This window comes from Adiantum capillus-veneris, chromosome 8 (assembly GCF_014529385.1).
Source record: "Adiantum capillus-veneris isolate H3 chromosome 8, ASM1452938v2, whole genome shotgun sequence".
Classification (NCBI taxonomy): domain Eukaryota; kingdom Viridiplantae; phylum Streptophyta; class Polypodiopsida; order Polypodiales; family Pteridaceae; genus Adiantum; species Adiantum capillus-veneris.
In genome coordinates this window covers 9277499-9297416 of record NC_140938.1, presented here as the reverse complement: position 1 = coordinate 9297416, position 19918 = coordinate 9277499, and the positions used below count along the sequence as shown (strand labels likewise).

The 19918-nt window shown below is 42.3% G+C and overlaps 1 protein-coding gene across 1 annotated transcript; it reads left to right on the top strand.

The window, feature by feature from the left end:
- The first annotated feature begins 10883 nt into the window (after nucleotides 1–10883).
- Nucleotides 10884–12869, top strand: LOC147451643 (jasmonate-induced oxygenase 4-like). The gene is made up of 3 exons (XM_086517561.1): nucleotides 10884–11622; nucleotides 11787–12117; nucleotides 12383–12869. The coding sequence occupies exons 1-3, from the start codon at nucleotides 11030–11032 to the stop codon at nucleotides 12650–12652; spliced, it is 1194 nt and encodes a 397-aa protein (XP_086373687.1). The 5' UTR covers nucleotides 10884–11029; the 3' UTR covers nucleotides 12653–12869.
- The last annotated feature ends 7049 nt before the right edge of the window (nucleotides 12870–19918 follow it).

The following is a 19918-nucleotide window of genomic DNA, read 5'->3' as shown; positions in this document are numbered from 1 at the left end:
GAGAAAATTAGGTTTTAAGCAGACTTTAGCATTTTTTATTCCTCTTGTAAGGTCTGATTCGGGAGAGCCGAAGTGGTGTGAAATTGAGAGAAAATGGACGAACCATACGGAGGAAGAGTGCTATTATAGCATGGAAAATGCTAGGGAGAGGTATGTACAACCTGTTCCAGAAGCACCTAGATACATTACGGGAATTGCACCAAGACCAGTAGGAGTTTTAAGGCCACAACTTGTCTTAGGACAACAACCTCCGTTGCCAGGTGCTAGAATGCCGGTAGACATGAGATACCTGCCAATGATGGAAGCATCAAAGAAACCAACGCCAATACCAGCTACAATGTGGTATAGCAACCAAAGTGAGTACTACCCTTCGGAGCAACAAAATGTGAGAGAAACACGTGGAGTGGTGAGCCAATACAACCTCCACCTCCTAGGTTTCAGTCGAAAGAAAGAAGGTATGAAATGGACAAAAGGACATTGCGATTCATTGCAAATAGCCGCTTATCTAGGTCAAAGCTTGCTTATAGCCAAGAGGAAATGCTAAACAAATCTCCTCAACCAGAGACAGATTGTCACAAAAGTCGTGACAACCACTTGGTCAAACAATGTTCTCATACGGAGATCACTGAAGTAAATGCCTATGGTCTTGAGTGTGGCATCACTCACTTGATCCCCGATTGCCCGAAAAAACCCAAACCAAATCAGGAAAATCACGACAAATGTATTAGGGATTGTTCAGCTACCTAGTAGCTCAGAAAATGAAAATGTCGTACCAGTTCAAGTGGTTACGAGAGCACAAGCTCAAAAGAAAGCTGATGAGAATCCAGAGACAAAGAACACGGAAAGTGACATGAGTCCAAAGATAGATGATGGACCAAAGACAGACACACCTAGTCAGAAAACCAAGAGCAAATGAAATAGTTGGAAAGCTAGAAAGACTAGGATGAAAGCACGCACGGAATGAGAGCAAAAATCCCTAGCTGAGAAGCTTACCGAAGCTGAGGAGAAGATAAAACAACATGAGGAAAAGGAGGCACCTTCTCTTACACAGATGGTTAAACCTCTAGAAGAACCATCCACGGATGAGAAACCGAGAAGTGCTAGTTCAGGAGGATCTGTGTTGGCAGAGAAGGTTAATGAGACATTAGATGCCCTCTTGAAAGCCTATGATCTGAGGCTCAAAAACAACCAAACCCAAGAACACAGGTGGATGACATATCCCTATGCGGAACTAGAAAAGCAAAGGTTTGAAATGTGCCAGAAAATGATTCAAACAGCCCAAGATTTACTAGAACCACCAGTTGCAAAACCTGAGGATGTGATCCATGTCATGCCTACACAAGTAATCCCACCAAACCAGGAACTAAAAGAGCCAGATTCTAGTCATGAGCATAGACCAAACCTCAAAGACCCAGCACTAGAACCCAAGGATAGTACCGAATACCATGGATAACTCTTCCGAGGGATTTCACCAAGCATTACCTGAGGATTGTAAAGAGATAGATGGTCTTGATGAATTGTGGAAACAAGTCAGAGAGGCCAATGAAGCCGATGACCTAAGAAGACGAGTAGACAAGACAGGTGATGAACGAGGAGTGTTTCTACCACCAATAGAGGAATTTGAGACTGGATCTCAAATGAATCTAGACGTGCGATCGTATTGTGGAGACAAAGTATCTGTACAATCTATGGATAGTCAACCCCATTTGCTAAGAACACTACCGTCCTACATGGGACAGTACGAGACCAAGTCAGATGTGGTTGCAGTCCCATCACAGAGACTGTCTCCCAACAAGGCCATCGATTCAAAGGGGCTAGTAGATATTCTATCTACCCCAGTCACCTGTACAATAATGTTAGCCGAGTTGCTCAGAATAAGACCAAACATGTGGGCTAATGTGGGTAAATGTCTAGAGAAATTTGGTGTAAAAACCCCAATGACTCAAATCGAGGAAGGCATCAAAGAGCTTGAAATGCCTCAACTAAATACTGAGCCAGTGCCATTAAACAAGGTAGGCGAGTATTACAAGGGAGAAGATGGAAACACCACCCTTCCTATGGAATTCAATAATGTAAAAACCATGGCAATCCTTGACAGTGGAGATGGTGTGGCCATTGCAACCAAAGAGGTTTGGAAAAAATGGGGAAAACCTGCCTTGATATCCACACAAATGACCATGTAGCTTGCAGACGGACACAAGGAAAAGCCCCTAGGGCTGCTAGAAAAAGTTCTTGTTACTTCTTGTGGCATTGAATATGAACACACTTTTGTTGTTGTTGACTTTGGCAAGAAGAACAACTATGATATCATTTTGGGAAGACCATTCATGCAACAATTAAAAATGGTCCAAGATTGGGGTTATGACCATATATACCTGAGACATATGAAAACCATAACAAAGATAAACTTGAGGGACCATAGCTATAGGGATGTGACGAGAACACCGGTTGAGGAGTTTGATTCCGCCACAGTTGCAGGATCAGAACTTCCAGCTTGGTTAGGTAAGCCTAAAGAACTGTGGATGTGTGGAGTTTCACAATGTGGTAGCTTGAAACTTGAGGAATGTATCCTAGAGTGTGTTATAAAGGATTCCCTGAAGAAGAGTTAGAGCCTTTTGGATGGGAACACATCTTGGCTACTCTTGACGTGTGCACCGTGAAGGATGCTCCCACAACAAAGTTTTGTGATGAAAATGGCTATGATGTCATTCCTTATTTTGCAGTGAGTGTAATCCAGGAAAATGAAGAGATCTAGACATCAACAAGCTCTTGAAATAAGGAACAAACAAATAAATGTGGAGAATCAAAAGATGAAGAAGATGACGAGTTCTATGACTCTGTAGAACACTTCGAGCTTCAAGAAGATCAACGACCCGGGAATCAATGTCATCGCTACACGAATAAAGTGCATCAAAAGTGGATTCCAAAGTCCTCCGTGAAGACACAGCCACCACAAGCATCCTCATACATGGCTCCTAATAAGGATGCAAAGACTCATCTAGGAGGAATACGACCAGAGCAACGAGCTAACAATGCTCTAATCAATGGGCTAGAAAAGTCCTCCAAGAAACTACCACCCACGAGCACACAGTCAGTAACTTTCCACTACCAGCCAAAAAATCAAGGGAAAGTACAAGAAGACAACCTTGATGAGGATAGTAGCGATAGTGATGAATCTTACGACATCCCCTATCATCAACTCAAGCCATCACTATCACCAACCCCTTCAGCAACAACCATGACAGGTCAAAAGAACACGACCACAATTCAAACCCAAAAAGCTCGACAAATCTGGATACCAAAAAGCCAGATCGGCCAAAAACAGATATGGATCAAGAAGACAAAGATCTCTAATGACAAATCACAAGATCCAACACCAAAACAAAAACAAGGAAAGCGTGCACGAACGGGTAAGAATATCACAAAGTCGCAAGCTTTCACAACTCAGGTTTGGGCTCCAAAGAAGTTGATTCAAGCACAAAAAAGTCAAGAATTCATTTGGATTCCAAAACAACTACAGTATCAACTTTCAAAGCCTAAATCCCATCCCCAACCAAGCGTACAAGGGCTAAAGCAAAGACCATTGTTGACTCACACAACAAAAAGGTGGATCCCAAAGAAGTCTCTTCAAACACAAACGAAGCACGGGCAAGTATGGGTTCCCAAACGAGCGTCAACAACAAAACAGCCAATAATCGCAAAGAAATGGGTCCCAAAGAAGAACAATAAAACTGTTGTCAGTGCATCGCCGCTTGAATTCTTACAATTCTTCCTACGATTACAATACAGTTAGAAGAGAGCAAGTCGCTTCAATCAAGCAACGATACAGGAGCTTCAAAGACCATTACATTGCTTAGAATAGGAAGCCTCGCCAACAAATGCCAATAAGCAAATTGCTTATACCCACATATTGAACAACATAAATCTTTTCCATGCATTGACTGTGTATGCATAATAGGGCTACATTACAAGGCCTGCATAGGCACAACTTTTGATTGCCCAAGCACAACACATACTCTTTGTGATACCCTGTCATAAAGGATGACTCCAAATAGGAAGGGGGGAGGCATTCTGAATGCGGACCTAACATTATGACTATTAGAGGGCAATGTTTTGTGAGAGGCATTGAATTTTTGCGTTTTATTGTGATAATTTTTTGACGAAATTTAGAGTATATGCCCTCATAGTAGTGTTACAGAGGAGTATGGGGACAAAATCCATATATGAGCCCCTAGGGACATGTGTATAGTGTACATAGCATTTAGATTTCTATTTGAATGATTTTTCCTTTGTTAAGTTTTTTTTTAAAGATTTTCTTTGTTTATTATTAAGAAAAAATTAAAAAAATCCATAATCCACATGAAGAAAAGACTGACGAGAGGCCTGAGCACTACAAAGAGAAGAAGGTACAGGGAAACGATGAAACTTCACGAATTATGTCTCAGCAACCACTACAACAGCCGAAGAACTTGTCACAAAGCAGTTTCAGCATGCAACCGACAAGTCATACAAGTCAAGAGTCGAGTAGCTAAGCCACAAAATGAGTGAGGTGTTAGTCCCAAAGCTTCAAGTAATATTCTTTGTGGTCTAAGAGTCTTAGCTATTCTAGGTACTGCTCAAGCTGGAAGAGTTGAGCATATTTACGTTGTGTCGCTCATGCTGGTATAGGTGAGCAAAAGAGTCGAAGTCTAAGTACTTAAGTCTGGTGAAGTGAAGGAGAAGGTCCAAAAGACACTCACGTACTGAGCACAGTGAGATACGAGTGGAGAAACTTCTACATTGAAAACCCTTCTTGCAAAGGTGGAAGCTATTGAGACATCTTTTGATGTCACATGTGCTACATTTATACCTTGAAACACCCATCATCTCCTTCTTTCACATTGCATGCTTTTGATGACAATTTTCTCATATGCATATAGAGTGTCCCATAATTGGCACTTGCATCAGGCACTCTTTCCGTGTTTCACCCAAGCACTCACCTTTCATGAACATGTACTTTACGTTCAACTGCTCAACTCCAATAAGAGCGTATACCAAAGGCATTTTTTTCCCACCTGGTTTTTTCCCTTTGGTCATCCAGGTTTTAGACCCTAATCTAAAGGCACCTATCACCATCCTCTTGTACATATTCCTTCTAAACACCATATTAAAGAGTTTGAGACTTTATAGACAATTTGGGAATCACCAATGTCTTAAAGATTTGGCCATACTGGCAAATCTTAAACTATTTTTTATGGCCAACTCCTTCCACAAGGTAGTACTTAAAAAGCCCTGTTGATCCATGCTCTCAAAAATTTGGCTAAGATTTGGCCATGTGGTCAAATCTTAAGCTCATTTTGAAAGGGGGAATTGAGAAATTTCCAAATCCACTAATATGGTGTTTCTACATCAACAATAAGGAAATGCTACTCAAATCAATTGACAAATGAATTGGAGCACCAATTTCATATCATAGCATACTTCTCCTCAATGGCGAGTCGAAGAATTGCCTACAATGACAAAGCTACAGACAACACTAACAACATGATTGCACAGGAACAAAGAAGTCCCCGATGAAGAAGAGCAGACATAAAAGTAATCAGAGGATCTCAAAAGATGAATGGTTATGATGATAGATGTCCGCTCTAATGGATCATAGTTCTTGTTGTGGTTCGACAAAGTTACAAGCAGTGCAACAGATGAAGCCAAAACGATAGCAAAGACTACATTTCCATCGACAATCAGGTCATGTCGGGGACGAACGCGGAAGGGGGGAGTGTTGACTATTGGGTCAACAACACAACATAACTCAAGTTTCATACCAAAGTCTTATCTTTTGCGAGTTATGAAATGCTACGGATTATGGCTATAAATGTCATTTGTAATGAGTAGTTATTCTAGTTTCAGAAGCCTGGGTGCAATGGCGCTTCCAGATTGTAAGTACAAAGCCATTTGACCCTTTCAACCCCATTTTTGGTTAAACCTAAGGTATCCTTAGTATATAAGGTACCTAGGTCATTTTGTAAAGGAGACTTTAATCATAATCAAAACTTTAGCGTTGCTGTCTACTGTGTGTGAGAGAGAAAGAGAGTGAGTGTGAGCTTTATCCTCTAGCTACGCCCGGCTCGCTAAACACATTGGAGATCCGACTGCACCATTGATGTAGGCTCCAGGAGAGCTACGCGAAAACGCCAAGCATTCCACGCGAGACGAAGTGCACACGCCGACACATCTACGAGCTATTTGTGGTCGTAAGTGTATCAAACGATGTCTGTTTTCTGCCTGCTAGTAGTCTATAGAATCGTGGCGACATAAGCTACGCATAGGTACTCATAAATTTCAGTTTCGGGCACTTTCAAAATTCTGCTCTGTCATCCTACGCGTTTTTCGCAGATGGGTTTAGAGTGAGGGTTTAGAGTGTAGAAGCTGAGGGACAGGTGTATCCTAGTGAGGGGATGGTGTTCCTTAAGTTTCGTACAAATCTGGCATGATTAGGTGAGTTACCTTTTGTATGTGTGTATGTGGCTAGGTGGTGTAGTTGAGAGCAGTGAGGTTCTTAATTGTGGTTTAGTTGGCCTTCCTGAGTGTTGTATGTGTAGGATGGTCTCAGCCTGACAAGCTAAAGAGATTTCCTCCGTGTGCCTATCGTGTCATCTGTGTCCTCGATTGACATTATGTTGATCTAGGTAGTGTTTGCATGCACTTCATGGGTGTGTGAGTCCCCCGTCCAACATAGATCATTTGAACTTTTGAATGCCGTCCTTTGGTCTCACAGGTCATTTTGGACTTTTGAAGACGTTAATATCATTTCATTTCTTTCTCTCTATCTTGTATTTTATGGATTAGTTTTTACCATCTACTAATTAATAAAACATTTCTCTCTCTCTCTCTCTCTCTCTCTCTCTCTCTCTCTCTCTCTCTCTCTCTCTCTCTCTCTCTCTCTCTTTGTGTGAATTAACAAAACAAATAAAATAAAAAATAATTAAATTGAAATAAAAATTTAACCAAAATATTTTGTATCAATTTGGTCTCATAGATCATTTTGGCCTTTTAAAGACGTTAATATCATTTCATTTCTTTCTCTCTCTCTCTTGTACTTTTATGAATGAGTTTTCGCCATAACATTAATTTAGCAAAACAGCTCATTTCATTCACAATTTTGAAACAATTTGGTCGCATAGGTTTTCGTTAACCTAATTTACCTAAGTTTGGGTCAATTGTAATCTCTCTCTCTCTCTCTCTCTCTCTCTCTCTCTCTCTCTCTCTCTCTCTCTCTCTCTCTCTCTCTCTTTGCATTTCATTCCATTTCACAATTTTGAAACAATTTGGTCGCATAGGTGACTTTGGCCTTTTAAAGACGTTATTACAACATTACATTTCATTTCATTAACCTAATTTACCTAAGTTTGGGTCAATTGTAATCTCTCTCTCTCTCTCTCTCTCTCTCTCTCTCTCTCTCTCTCTCTCTCATTGCATTTCATTCCATTTCACAATTTTGAAACAATTTGGTCGCATAGGTGACTTTGGCCTTTTAAAGACGTTATTATAACATTACATTTCATTTCATTCTATCATTTTGGTCATCTTTGTAAGAGTTTGGTCGCATAGGTCCATTTCCTTTATTTCTCTCTCTCTCTCTCTCTCTCTCTCTCTCTCTCTCTCTCTCTCTCTCTCTCTCTCTCTCTCTCTCACTCTCTCACATTGCATTTCATTCCATTTCACAATTTTGAAACAATTTGGTCGCATAGGTGACTTTGGCCTTTTAAAGACGTTATTATAACATTACATTTCATTTCATTCTATCATTTTGGTCATCTTTGTAAGAGTTTGGTCGCATAGCTAGGTCCATTTCATTTATTTCTCTCTATCTTGAATTTACCTATTATTAATTTAACAAATCATTTCATTTCATAGGTGACTTTGGCCTTTTAAAGACGTTATTATAACATTACATTTCATTTCATTCTGTCATTTTTGTAAGAGTTTGGTCGCATAGGTCCATTTCATTTATTTCTCTCTATCTTGAATTTACCTAGCATTAATTTAACAAATCATTTCATTTCATTAACCTCAACCTAATTTACCTCAAAACATTAACCTAATTTAATTCAAAACATTCACAATCATTTTGGTCTTTTAAATTCATTCCATTTCATAACCTAGTTATATTTCATTTCATTAACCAAAACCTCTCTCTCTCTCTCTCTCTCTCTCTCTCTCTCTCTCTCTCTCTCTCTCTCTCACAGTGAAAAAACAAATGATAATAAATCAAAAATTAAAAATAAAAAAATAAAAACTGGACCAAAATATTTACTTGTTGAGCGACCTGGTTGAGCTTCACACCTCGCCTCCGCTTGCACACGCTGCTGTCTCTACAATAAAAAAGACAGCGTTAACCTTGCCTATATCTACAATAAAAAAAGCATGAGACAGCGGGGGTGGGTGCACTCAATTGAATACAACAGTGCAGAGAACACATTGCGGCCAATGGAGGTAATGGTAGTCTAAAATTTTAGGTGAGTGGTGTGGGCATTGAACGCCCAACGGATCTCAAAAACCCTAACGAAAGTGTCGTTTTGATATGTTCTTCTTTTTTGTATGGTTTAACTTGCAGACTTGAGCGTCTATGCTTCGTACAGGTGCATCGTCTTGGACGCATTGTTGTACCCTAACGGAAGGTGAGGGGTTGTGTCTGGAAAACATGGGTTTTATGCAGATAAGGCATGCGATGAATGTTGAAAGCATTAGCGGGCAAGAAACTTAGTTGCAAGAAAGCTTCAGATAATGGAGATGTGTAAACCAGATGTACAGAAAGTTACATTCCTAAATTTTTGGAGATCAGAGAATGCATGGAGCTCATCGCGCAATTTAGTGTTTTGATCATGTGCTAATGCAAGCAACAGAGGGCATGCTAGAGCACTCTGTAAACCCTAAATGCGAAACCATAAACTCTAAACCCCATTGCAGCTGGCCAAACTATGCTACATAGTGTGCAGCATCAGCAAGTTAAATAGTTGCAAAGACGCAATTGGGCTTTTCTTACCAGCCTTTCTGTCTTGGAGTTGTTGACAGAAAGTTGAATGCGCCCTATATTTTCAAAGTTTGAATGATTTGTTTTGATGCTACTCAGGATGCGTTCAACTCCTATTGTATGCTCATCAGGCGGCATGCTCTCTCTCTCTCTCTCTCTCTCTCTCTCTCTCTCTCTCTCTCTCTCTCTCTCTCTCTCTCTCTCTCTCTCTCTCCCCACAAGGGATGTCTATTTTTCCATTTTTTTGTTGTAAATACATAAATCGCAACTCCACTATTTTATTCCATCCATTAGGCATAATTTTCTCAGATTCCGTTTTGGACCTCTATCCATGCTAATCAAAAACTCAAAGGTTGATATCAAGGCATCGCTCGAACCTAGACAGCCAGGAATACTATTCAAATCCTGGTTCAGTAACCACGCCTGTTCGGATAATTTTCGTAAGCCCAATTTTGTAAATAAAGGAAACTTTTTACATCCAGTGATGAAACCCTCCTCAACACCTCACTTGCAACCACGTAGGTCTTCTACTGCGCATTGCATCTTGTCCCGTGGCCGATCTTCTCGACCATGTCACTTGCATTCCATCTACCTCCTCTCAACTCCTATTGTATGCTCATCAGGCGGCATGCTCTCTCTCTCTCTCTCTCTCTCTCTCTCTCTCTCTCTCTCTCTCTCTCTCTCTCTCTCCCCCCAATATTCTCTTCAACGCCTGGCGTAGCTGTGAGGGCTGTAGTGTCGTGGCCGTGAGAGAGCTGCGGGACGATTGCAGAGCAGTGTCGTGGCCGTCATGACCTGGCCGGGACGCTCGCCAAGGACATTAGTGCCTGGCCGTGGCCGTGAGAGAGCTGCGCGAGGGCTGTAGCGCCTGGCAGTGGCCGTGGCCGTCATGACCTGCTCGGGATGTCAGTGTGGCGCTGGCAAGCAAGTAAACCCATGCAAGCCCGACGCAGCATGACCATGATGAAGCAAGCAAGGCGGTGGTTGGCTGTAGTAGAGCGACGACAAAGAAGCAGGCAAAAAGGATGACGCAAAGAAGCGCAGCGGCTTCCTTCAGAGTCTGTGCAGGGGGGAGGGAGCTGCCTCGCATCAACTCAGATTCCCGTCTTTAATTGATTTTACCCTAGCTGGTAGCCCCTACTAGCATTCTAAGAAAAGGGGAAAGGGTCATTCTCTTTAACTCTTATTGTTTTTGTCAACGAGTGCTAGCTCAGTTGGTAGAGCAATAGCCCCTTGTGTCAAAGGTCTTGGGTTCAAACCCGCTTGACAGCTCGTATGACATGTAACCCTTACGGGTTCTTCCCCTAGTCCATATGATGGGATGGCCTCCTTACCCAGCCGGGAAGACTCACCTTAAGAGTCGGGTTGCGTCCACTAGGGGGGTTGGGTGTGTGTGTTGTAATTTCAAAGTTGTAGGTAATTCTCAAAAAAAAAAAAAAAAAACAAACTCTTATTGTTTTAGAAAGCCACTGTGATCCTTTCACGGATCACACTTTTTCAAGGCGGCAGCTGGAGCTAGATTGGACCTGCAAGGCTGCTGCATCTGTCCACTGCCCTACGCAGCCTTGTCTGCCTTTTCTCTTTTTCGATACGTAGTGCATAATTGCTCTCATGTGGATCATGAGGATGGAGACAATCAAACAAATATCATAACTAAATTAGTTTATGTTTCAACTTGCAACTTGCAAGAGTCGATCCTCCGTCTATCGCTGGCGCAAAGGGAATTAGAAAGAGTCTTTCATCGAGCTGTGATAGCTGGCTCCATCAGACTCTTTTTTCTCTGAATGATATTTTCTCTACGTTAAAAAGTCTGCTCTGTCGGACAGGTTGTTTCTTTCCTGATCTTTGCAGAGTGGACACATGCACAGATCAGCGAGCGAGCGGGGGTCGGGAGAGATCTATTTAAGAGGGATGGCTTCTGGCAATCTGGGGAGAGGCACATCATGAGTGCTTGATTTGCGATCAATATACTCCACCTAATTAATTTGAGCATTTAATCGGTGATCATCAGCTAGTTATATGGCTGCAATGGTAGCTGTGCGAGGCCCGGCCCCTACGGCCCCCATCAGAATTGTAGCTCCAGGAAGGGAGTGGGGGGTAGAGCCAGTGGAGCTCCTAGTAGAGAGAGGGGTGGAGAAGGTGCCCAGCACCTACAGGAGAGTGAGTGTCGAGGAAGAGGAGGAGCTCATGGCCCTTAATGATAATAGTATCGCAGCAGCAGCTGAGGTCGAAGAGGAAGATCGAATTGGCTCTGGTATGGACATCCCCTTAATAGATTTGAAGGAGTGGGATGAGTCCCATAGGGAGGAAATTGTGAGCAAGGTGAGAGAGGCTTGTGAGGAGTGGGGATTCTTCAGAATTGTGAACCATGGTGTGGATGTGCATCTCATGCAGAGGATGATGCAAGTGGCCAAAGAGTTCATAGGGCTTCCCATTGAGGAGAAGGCTGCCTATGTGGGTCGGCCGGGCATGATATCCCAAGGGTACGGAAGCAAGTACACGATTGGTGCGGAGGATGCGGTGCGAGACTGGCGCGACTACTTGTTTCTGTGGCTGCAACCTGAGGAGGTGCGGGATTACGCCTATTGGCCGAGCAAGCCTGAGGCATTTAGGTAAGGGATGATCAGTATTTTCTTGCAAACAGAGTGAAGCACACATAAATGATCTCGAACGTTTATAGAGCGATATGATGGCACGTATGTATGCATCTGCCTGCATATATAAGCTGCACACGAAATACATACTGCCTGTGGTCTTGAACAATATTATAATGCAGGGAGACCATGGACCAGTATAGCAGGGAGGTGCAGGAGCTGGCGAGGAAGGTGCTGGGGCTGATGTCGGAAGGGCTGGCGCAGCGGACGGGGCTACTGGAAGAGGCGATCGGGGAGCCGCCGTACCAGAAGGTGCTGATCAACTATTACCCGGCCTGCCCGCAACCGCAGGTTGTGGACGGCTTTCACCAGCACAGCGACATCGGGGCGTTGACGATGGTGCTGCAGGAGGATGAGGCCCCCGTGGGGCTGCAGGTGCGCTACCACAACCACTGGGTCCCCGCCCGCCCCTTGCCCGCCTCCTTTGTCGTCAACGTCGCCGACCAGGTGGAGGTAATTAACATATCGTCCCCCTTAATTTCCTCGAACATTCTGCACATTTCTAGGGTTATTTACTAGTGTGCTTTCTCAAAGATTTTACATTTTTTTGGGGGTTCTTTCGTGTGTTTGCCTGCAATTAGAGGGTGGATCATTCAATATTAGCTACTAAATTTAAAGCTTGGAGATTAGTAACTTATTCGACATGGATTTTGTGTGGAAAAATTGAAAGCTAGTGTTTGACTCTCAAAACTAAATTACGTTAATTTCTTTTGGCCAGATTCTAACTAATGGAAGATACAAAAGCATTGAGCATAGAGTTGTTCCCAACCGCCACAGGTCAAGGTTGTCTATACCCGTCTTCTATGATGCAGCCCCAGATGTCATGATCTCCCCAGTGAAGGAGCTTGCCCAAATCCCAATCTACAAGCAAGTGAAGTTTGATGACCATGAACATGCGTTTTATGAGTATGGTGCAAATGGAAAGAACATGGTTCAATCTTATATTCTATCAAACCATCCACTAGCTCAACCCCTCTCAGCATCATAGCTCCTCGTTACTAAGCTAGCCCAAAAATATACAATAAGTTTCTTGTCCTTGCAAGGAGAATATATAAGAAATTGGCTCATAAAACCGAATATAGCTCTCAAATATCCAATAAGCTTCTTGTAGTTGTACATGATCAATATATAGAAAGTTAGCTAATAAAAACGAATAATGTATGAAATTTTGGGTTTGTAATACAATTGTCACAAGATATTTATAATTGTGCAAGTACCAGTAATCGTGTACTTAAAATACCAATTCAAAAACGATTAAAGTGCAAAGATTTGCAAAGACAGTACGGAATCCTATTGTGTGAAATTAGAGGAGAGGCATAGTAATTTCAAAGATGTAGTGCCTCTCGATTGTAGTGGTGATCGCTACTTTGACAATGAGGATACAATGTATCTTGTTGTGCATAATCTCTATATTCATTAGAAAAAAATATGAACTTCAAAAGGATCCTTTAGTTTAAGGTGTGATTAATCATGGACCAATAGGAAAATGGGTGGTCTCTAAATCTCACTTTTCACTCTCCAAAAGCTCTTCTTGACCAAATACATGGTCAAAAAATTATTTTCTTTGACCAAAATGTGCATTTCTGAATAGTACCCTCTATTTTACCTGGGGGGGGGGGTTTCTTTCCCTTCATTTTCACGGCCGTCCATAAAGTAATCCTAAAATTTTATTTTATTTAAAAAAAAAATCTCTAAATCTCACTTTTCACTCTCCAAAAGCTCTTTTTGACCAAATACATGGTCAAAAAACTATTTTCTTTGACCAAAATGTGCATTTTTGAGCAGTACCCTCTATTTTACCTCCTCTCTTCTCTCTCTCTGTTTCTACCTTCAAGGTTTCCATAGGTGCATCACATAAGGAAGCTTTCCATAGCTGCACCACTTGTCTCCCTCTTTCATCCACACCATCCCTTTGAACTACTACTTCTTTTCTTGTTCCCCATTGAACCACTTCTTCCCCTCCCTTCAAGCTTTCCATAGATGCAACACAAATGGAAGCTTTCCATAGCTGCACCACTTGTCTCCCTCTTTCATCCACACCATCCCTTTGAACTACTACTTCTTTTCTTGTTCCCCATTGAACCACTTCTTCCCCTCCCTTCAAGCTTTCCATAGATGCAACACAAATGGAAGCTTTCCATAGCTACACCACCTATCTCCTCCTTTTATCTTCACCATCCATTTGAACTACTTCTTCTCCTCTTGTTTCCCATACAACCACTTCTCCTCCGGCTCACTTCATTCCTGTAGCAACAAGCCTCTCTTTCTAATACAAGCCTCCCACTATGAGTGTTAGATGTGTAAGAGTGGAAAGTGGATAGCTTTACAATCCAGTGTTGCTAATTCTGTGACATTTGACATGCTCGTTACTTTGTCAAATGGTATTTCTAAGATTGTGCAAGTTAATGAACTTTGGACTTTGATCAACATACGAGAACACTTAATCATGATTATTTACTTTTGTCCCATTTCTTAACTTTTTTACCAACCGAGCATACCACTAGTTTTAGCATGTTATATTAAGCCCACAAATCAAATTTGGTATGATTTGCATCATTGAAGTAAAAATTATGGCCAAATTTATAAAGTCAATCTACAGACGCAAAACTGTTGACCAATTGAATAGGGATTATCCAAACTTGATGAAACTTGGCTAGGGGGCTTAAGTTGAGCTCCTTAACTATGTTGTGTCAACATTGTGGCAAAAAGTTGCACAAAAATAGTAGAAGTGAATAATCACGATTATTTATATCTACTACAAAATTGGACATTTTTGCATAGTTGAGCATACCTCAAGGAAAATCATATCAAGTAGAGTCCACAAATCAAATTTGGTGAAATTTGGATCACAAAAGCGAGACTTATGCCAAATTCTCTAAAATTGAGTCTACGAATACGAAATAGTTGATAACTTGGACAAATTTTGTTCAAACTCAGCGAAACTTGTCCAAAGACCATAACAAGTTGAATGCTTGGCAAAACAATGCTAAAAAGTACAAAAATTTGAGAAAAGTAAATAATCATAATTATTTACTTCTGAGACACAGAGACAGAATTTTGGAGTTTTGAGCTTGTACAGTGTTATAACAACATAATACAAAGCCACCAATCAATTTTGGGTTCAATCGGATCCAAATTAGTACATGTTCACTCAAGTTAGCCCAAAAATATACAATAAGTTTCTTGTCCTTGCAAGGAGAATATATAAGAAATTGGCTCATAAAAACGAATATAGCTCTCAAATATCCAATAAGCTTCTTGTAGTTGTACATGAATACATAGAAAGTTAGCTAATAAAAATGAATAATGTATAAAATTTTGGGTTTGTAATACAATTGCTACAAGATAATTATAAATTGTGCAGGTACCTTACTTGCTCCGAAATGAATTGGTCCAAAATGAGATTGGTCAAGCACATGAAACTTTGGTTTTGTAATATAACTGTCTCACAAGAGAACTATAAATTGTGTCGTACCAGTAATTGGTTCTTGGTCCCAAATGAAGGTCAAGCGGTTTGTTTAACCAAAAGTTCAGCATGTAGGTGAGAAGAGACTTCTTGCGAAGTCCATGTTTGACGTCACCTCTCTAATTCCAATCAAAGGAGTAAGCCATGAAACATCTATGAAAGCAATGCCATGCCACGATGGAGATTCAATAGCTCATTAAAATAGTATTAAGGTGTTCAAGAAGATGGAATTTTTCACGGAATATATGAATAACAATGTTATTATTATATAGATCTTGACCTTGACCTTGACCTTGTCTAGTTACAATGGCTGCCGACTCCATGGCCCGCTACTCTGACCTCAAGCAGGCGACTCTCTCTCTCTCTCTCTCTCTCTCTCTCTCTCTCTCTCTCGGTCACCCGCTCCATGGCCCGCTACTCTGCCCTTGAGTAGGTGGCTCTCCCTCTCCCTCTCTCTCTCTCTCTCTCTCTCTCTCTCTCTCTCTTTTGCGCAAAGGCTCTGGTCACAGCAAGGAGGTTGCACCTCGTGGGGAGGAGGTGGGAATTTTTTTTCTCTTTTACCAACTTGGATTTTCTTCAGTTTTGCTCTATCGTAATCAAGAGTGTGTACGTAATAAATAAATGACGGGGAGGGTGATTGATGATTGAAGGGCGAAACACAAGCTCCTTAGCTGCGCTAGGCACCAATATGGCTACTCTTCCTTTTCCCTACCTTTCATACTACCATCTGTACTGGCTCCGCCGCCCATACCTAAAGTTGCGCCCGTCCTCTCCCTCTCTATATAACCTCTCGCAGATCACTCGTAGAGGCTGTCTGTGCATGCACCACACACACACACACACACACACACACACACACACACACAGAGGCCCCGCATACCCACTCACTCACTCCCTTGCTCATATAATAAGGCGCCATGAAGTTGAACGCCCTGCTCTGCGGTGCCCTCCTCCTTTCTTTATTCTCCTTGACCGAGTTCAGCATTTGCTCTTTGGCCCGACACCAAATCGTCTCCTCCCCACTTGCTGGTCCTGCTGCTGCTCATCAAGGTTAGTCCTTCATCACTCTACTAACCCTAATTTAGTACGTTCAACATACAATAATTAAGGAATGCTCAACCTCTTCATCTCATCTATAACAAATGGAATTCAGCCATGTTTTCAGCCTTCTTTTTCGGCCTAATAATCAGAAAACTTGCATTTATGGAAAAATTGAAGCTAGTGTGGTGTGCACCGCCCAAACTAATTGTGGCTTGCCTAAGGGCAAGCATCTCCTTTTATGCTATTCACTAGTACAAGCTCCATCTGGCTAAATTTGGAGCGCTCAATGCCACGTAGCACGAGTGAGCACCCTCCCATTCAACTTCTTTTAAACTTTGAAGGGTGCCACGTATGCACTAGCGCTCGAAATCTATCATCACCTGAGAGAGAGAGAGAGAGAGAGAGAGAGAGAGAGAGAGACGCCTACTCAAGGGCAAATTATCAGGCCATGCATTCTCCTTCAATGTTGAGTTGTTGCGAAGGGGTTGAAATCACTGGAGAATTACTCGCATCGTCCAGCTAACATTAAGCCTAAAAACATTGAAGAGAAAGACGAAGGGACTTGAAAGGTCGGAGAAAAGCTGCCCTTTCAAAAGTCCGTCTTTGTATGCTTTGTGGGAGAGAGGGCTCGAGTGTACTATGTGGGAGAGAGAGGGCTTGAGTTCTGGAAAGGTATCGCTACTCCTCTTGAATTGAATGGATTGCAAGCAACCACCAACGGGCCTCCTTTGGAAGCGCATGCAGTTTCTCGATCGATGGACACACAAGCTCACGGGGAGCCCTTGTTGAGGGAGGGGGTGACGGGGAGACTGTTAGAAAAAACCAGGGTCCAATATATTTTAACCAGTTGAAATTCTAAAATCCCCGCTAGATTTTGAGCTAATTATCTTTAAGAGAACCAAGAAATTTTCACAAGTTTGTATAATTACCGAAAAAATCTTCAAACTTTGGCCTAAAAATAGGGAGAATCTCAAGTTTGCCTTTATTCTCTTCAGTTAGAAAAAATGTATTGTTCTAGCCCTAGGACTCGTCGTCGTCGGGGACAATGGAGAGAAAAGAGAGAAAGGAGCCTAGCGGGATGGATGTTGCATTTGAAGCCACCTGGACATCCACCCCTGTCTTTTTAATAAATATATATAGATATATAGATATAGATTGACCCTTCTCAACCATGTGTATATTCCAATGTGTTTTGGATTTACCCTTTGCATATCATTCAACTAAAAGTGATTGCTACCATCCTTGAAGGTACAACTCTGCATTTTGTGTATCTTTGCTCTTCAATTTTACTATTTAGGCCTTACGTTGGTCCTCTAGAATTCACTGGAAGAAAGATAAATTATCATGCAATAATATGTCCTATATTCTTTTTATAGTATGTGCCAACAATTCTTGTGGTGCCATTTAATTAGATGGAATCTTACCACATTCTTCCCTTGGGTTGAGAAGGGAAAAGCAGTGGAGAAGGCATTGGGCACGAGAAACATTCACTATGACATTTGGAGCACATTACCGCTCAGATAGACGCACAAAAACAAAGGAAAAGCTTAAGTCAAAAAATCTCGGGGGCGGTAATGCTCAAGTCAATGCTCGTGGTAATGGTCCTTCAACAATGCACGCGGTAATTGGCCCGGCTATATTTTCGCTCTTATTTCCGCACGCGAGTATTTTTAAAAAAAGCAGATGACCATTTGGATGGTCCTTGGTAGGACCCATCCAAATGGTCATTTGCCTTTTTTTTCCTATACATTTAATAAATAAAAAAACAACAATTTTATTGCACCAAAACTTTGGACCAAAATCAAATGTTTAATTATATTGGAGAAACTGTTCATTACAAAATTGCCCAAATAGGCGATGCATGGCGGCTATACAGCTGTGGCCAAAAGAAGACTTTGGGCCAAAATCAAGTGTTTAATTATATTGGATATTACAAAATTTCTCAAATATATAGGCGATACATGGGGGCTATACAATTGTGGCCAAAAGAAGACGGGCCCAAAAACACTTGGAGGATTGAACTACTCGGATCCTAGGACCTCTCGAAGGACTCCTTGACTCTGGAAAAGAAAAAAACAACAAAACCTTTAATTAATACAAATGGATACATAATTCTGCATGCACTCATTTTTTTTAAAAAGTTCACACTTACAGGATGTAGTGTACGACATGCATTTTCAAGTTCTTGGCGATTGATTTTATTGTTTTCATACAACCAACACCATGTCTGATATTCGGAGGGGCTCTCTCTGTATCTCTGGATCTCTCGGCTTGGGCGGGTCATAGTAATATTTTGTTGTATATCAATTAAAAAATATCACAAACCTAACCTTATTACCACAAATTAAATCAATTCAAATGAAAATACGCGCACTCACAAATTTATCTTTCCATGCTACTTTTCCGCCCGAGCCATAATGCGTGGACGTTTGTTGCGCCCTCGCCTCCACCTGCCGAGTGTGCGCCCTAGCACCTGCCGCTCTCTCGTCCTCCAGATCGCTCTGGGCTTTCTCCCACTCCTCGTCGTGAACATTTCCAGGGCGATAGTTGTGACCCTCATATTCAAATGTTCGCTTTGCCGCCCTCCGCACATTGGACTTCTTATTTTTCAAGAAATTCTTGACGTACTCCTCGAGCCACTGCCTGGAGAACTCTTCCACTTTCGGATTAGGGAACCGCACGAGCAATGTCGTGTGAATGTACGTCAAGTCGGCTGGGTCCTGATCTTTGAAAGATTTAAAGCAATCTTGGTATGTCGAGTGGATCAGCTGGTTAAGGTACCCTCGAAATGTCCTCCCCAAAGAGGAACCTAGATCCACCTCCCCCTCTCGATGTATATAATAGTAGTAGCCACGAGTGTCCAGGGTGGGCGCATCGTGGTCCTCATCCTCATGTGGAGCTCCAAGGGGTGAGCGAGGAGGCCGGGGTGTAAGAGGAGGTGAATCTGTAGCATTGCCTCCTCCACCACCAAAGTAGCATGAGCCACTACCTCGACGAGAGCATGAGCCACCACTACGGGAAGAGCGCTGGCCACCCGAAGAGCGCTCGCCCGAGTCCGAACCGCTGGGTGGTATAGGCGATGGATAACTCGACGGTGCGGGCGTGGATCGCTGAGAATGCAAGGTGGAGGGAGTTGCGGGTGACAGGAAAGTCGAGGGTAAGGTGGAGGGAGGTCCACTGGGAGGCACACTCTGCACGATCGGAGTGTTGGCGCGCGGTGTCACAAGCGGTGAGAGCCCATAGGCAGCCAACTGTGCTGGTGTGTACCGCCCTCGAAGACTCTGCTGCGAGGATAGCCACTCTGCCTTGGCACGGTATGCCCTCTCGAGGTCGGGGTCGTGTACTGCATCTCGGAACCATCGAAAGCCGAAGGAGGATTGTGACTGGTGGGAGGAAGACTGCGAGTAGTAAGCATCACAAGCGTCCTCGTAAGAGAGGCCCTCTGCAAGAAAGTCCTCTATGGATCGATAGCTAGGCGTGGAAGAGGATGCCATATCCTATAATTTCACAAAAAAAGGGACCCTAATTAACATTGGATTTTAGTCAAAGTGAGATTCTTTATTGCATAGGATTTCTCCTTGCATAGGATTCCTCCCTGCATAGGATTCCTTTTATCTCCTATTTAAGAAATGGTTTGTGTGCTTTTTTTTTTGCATCCATTTAGAGTGTGTGTGTGTGTGTGCTTCTAATTAATCTATTGTGTGTGCGCGTTAGTGTGTGGCAAATAAATTAATCTAGTGTGTGTGT

Excerpts from the sequence above, each read along its gene's own strand:
- LOC147451643 (XM_086517561.1), top strand. The coding sequence starts at position 11,030 with ATGGCTGCAATGGTAGCTGTGCGAGGCCCGGCCCCTACGGCCCCCATC. Across the intron at positions 11,623-11,786 it reads AGCAAGCCTGAGGCATTTAG|GGAGACCATGGACCAGTATA; the intron begins GTAAGGGATGAT and ends ATTATAATGCAG. Across the intron at positions 12,118-12,382 it reads ACGTCGCCGACCAGGTGGAG|ATTCTAACTAATGGAAGATA; the intron begins GTAATTAACATA and ends TCTTTTGGCCAG.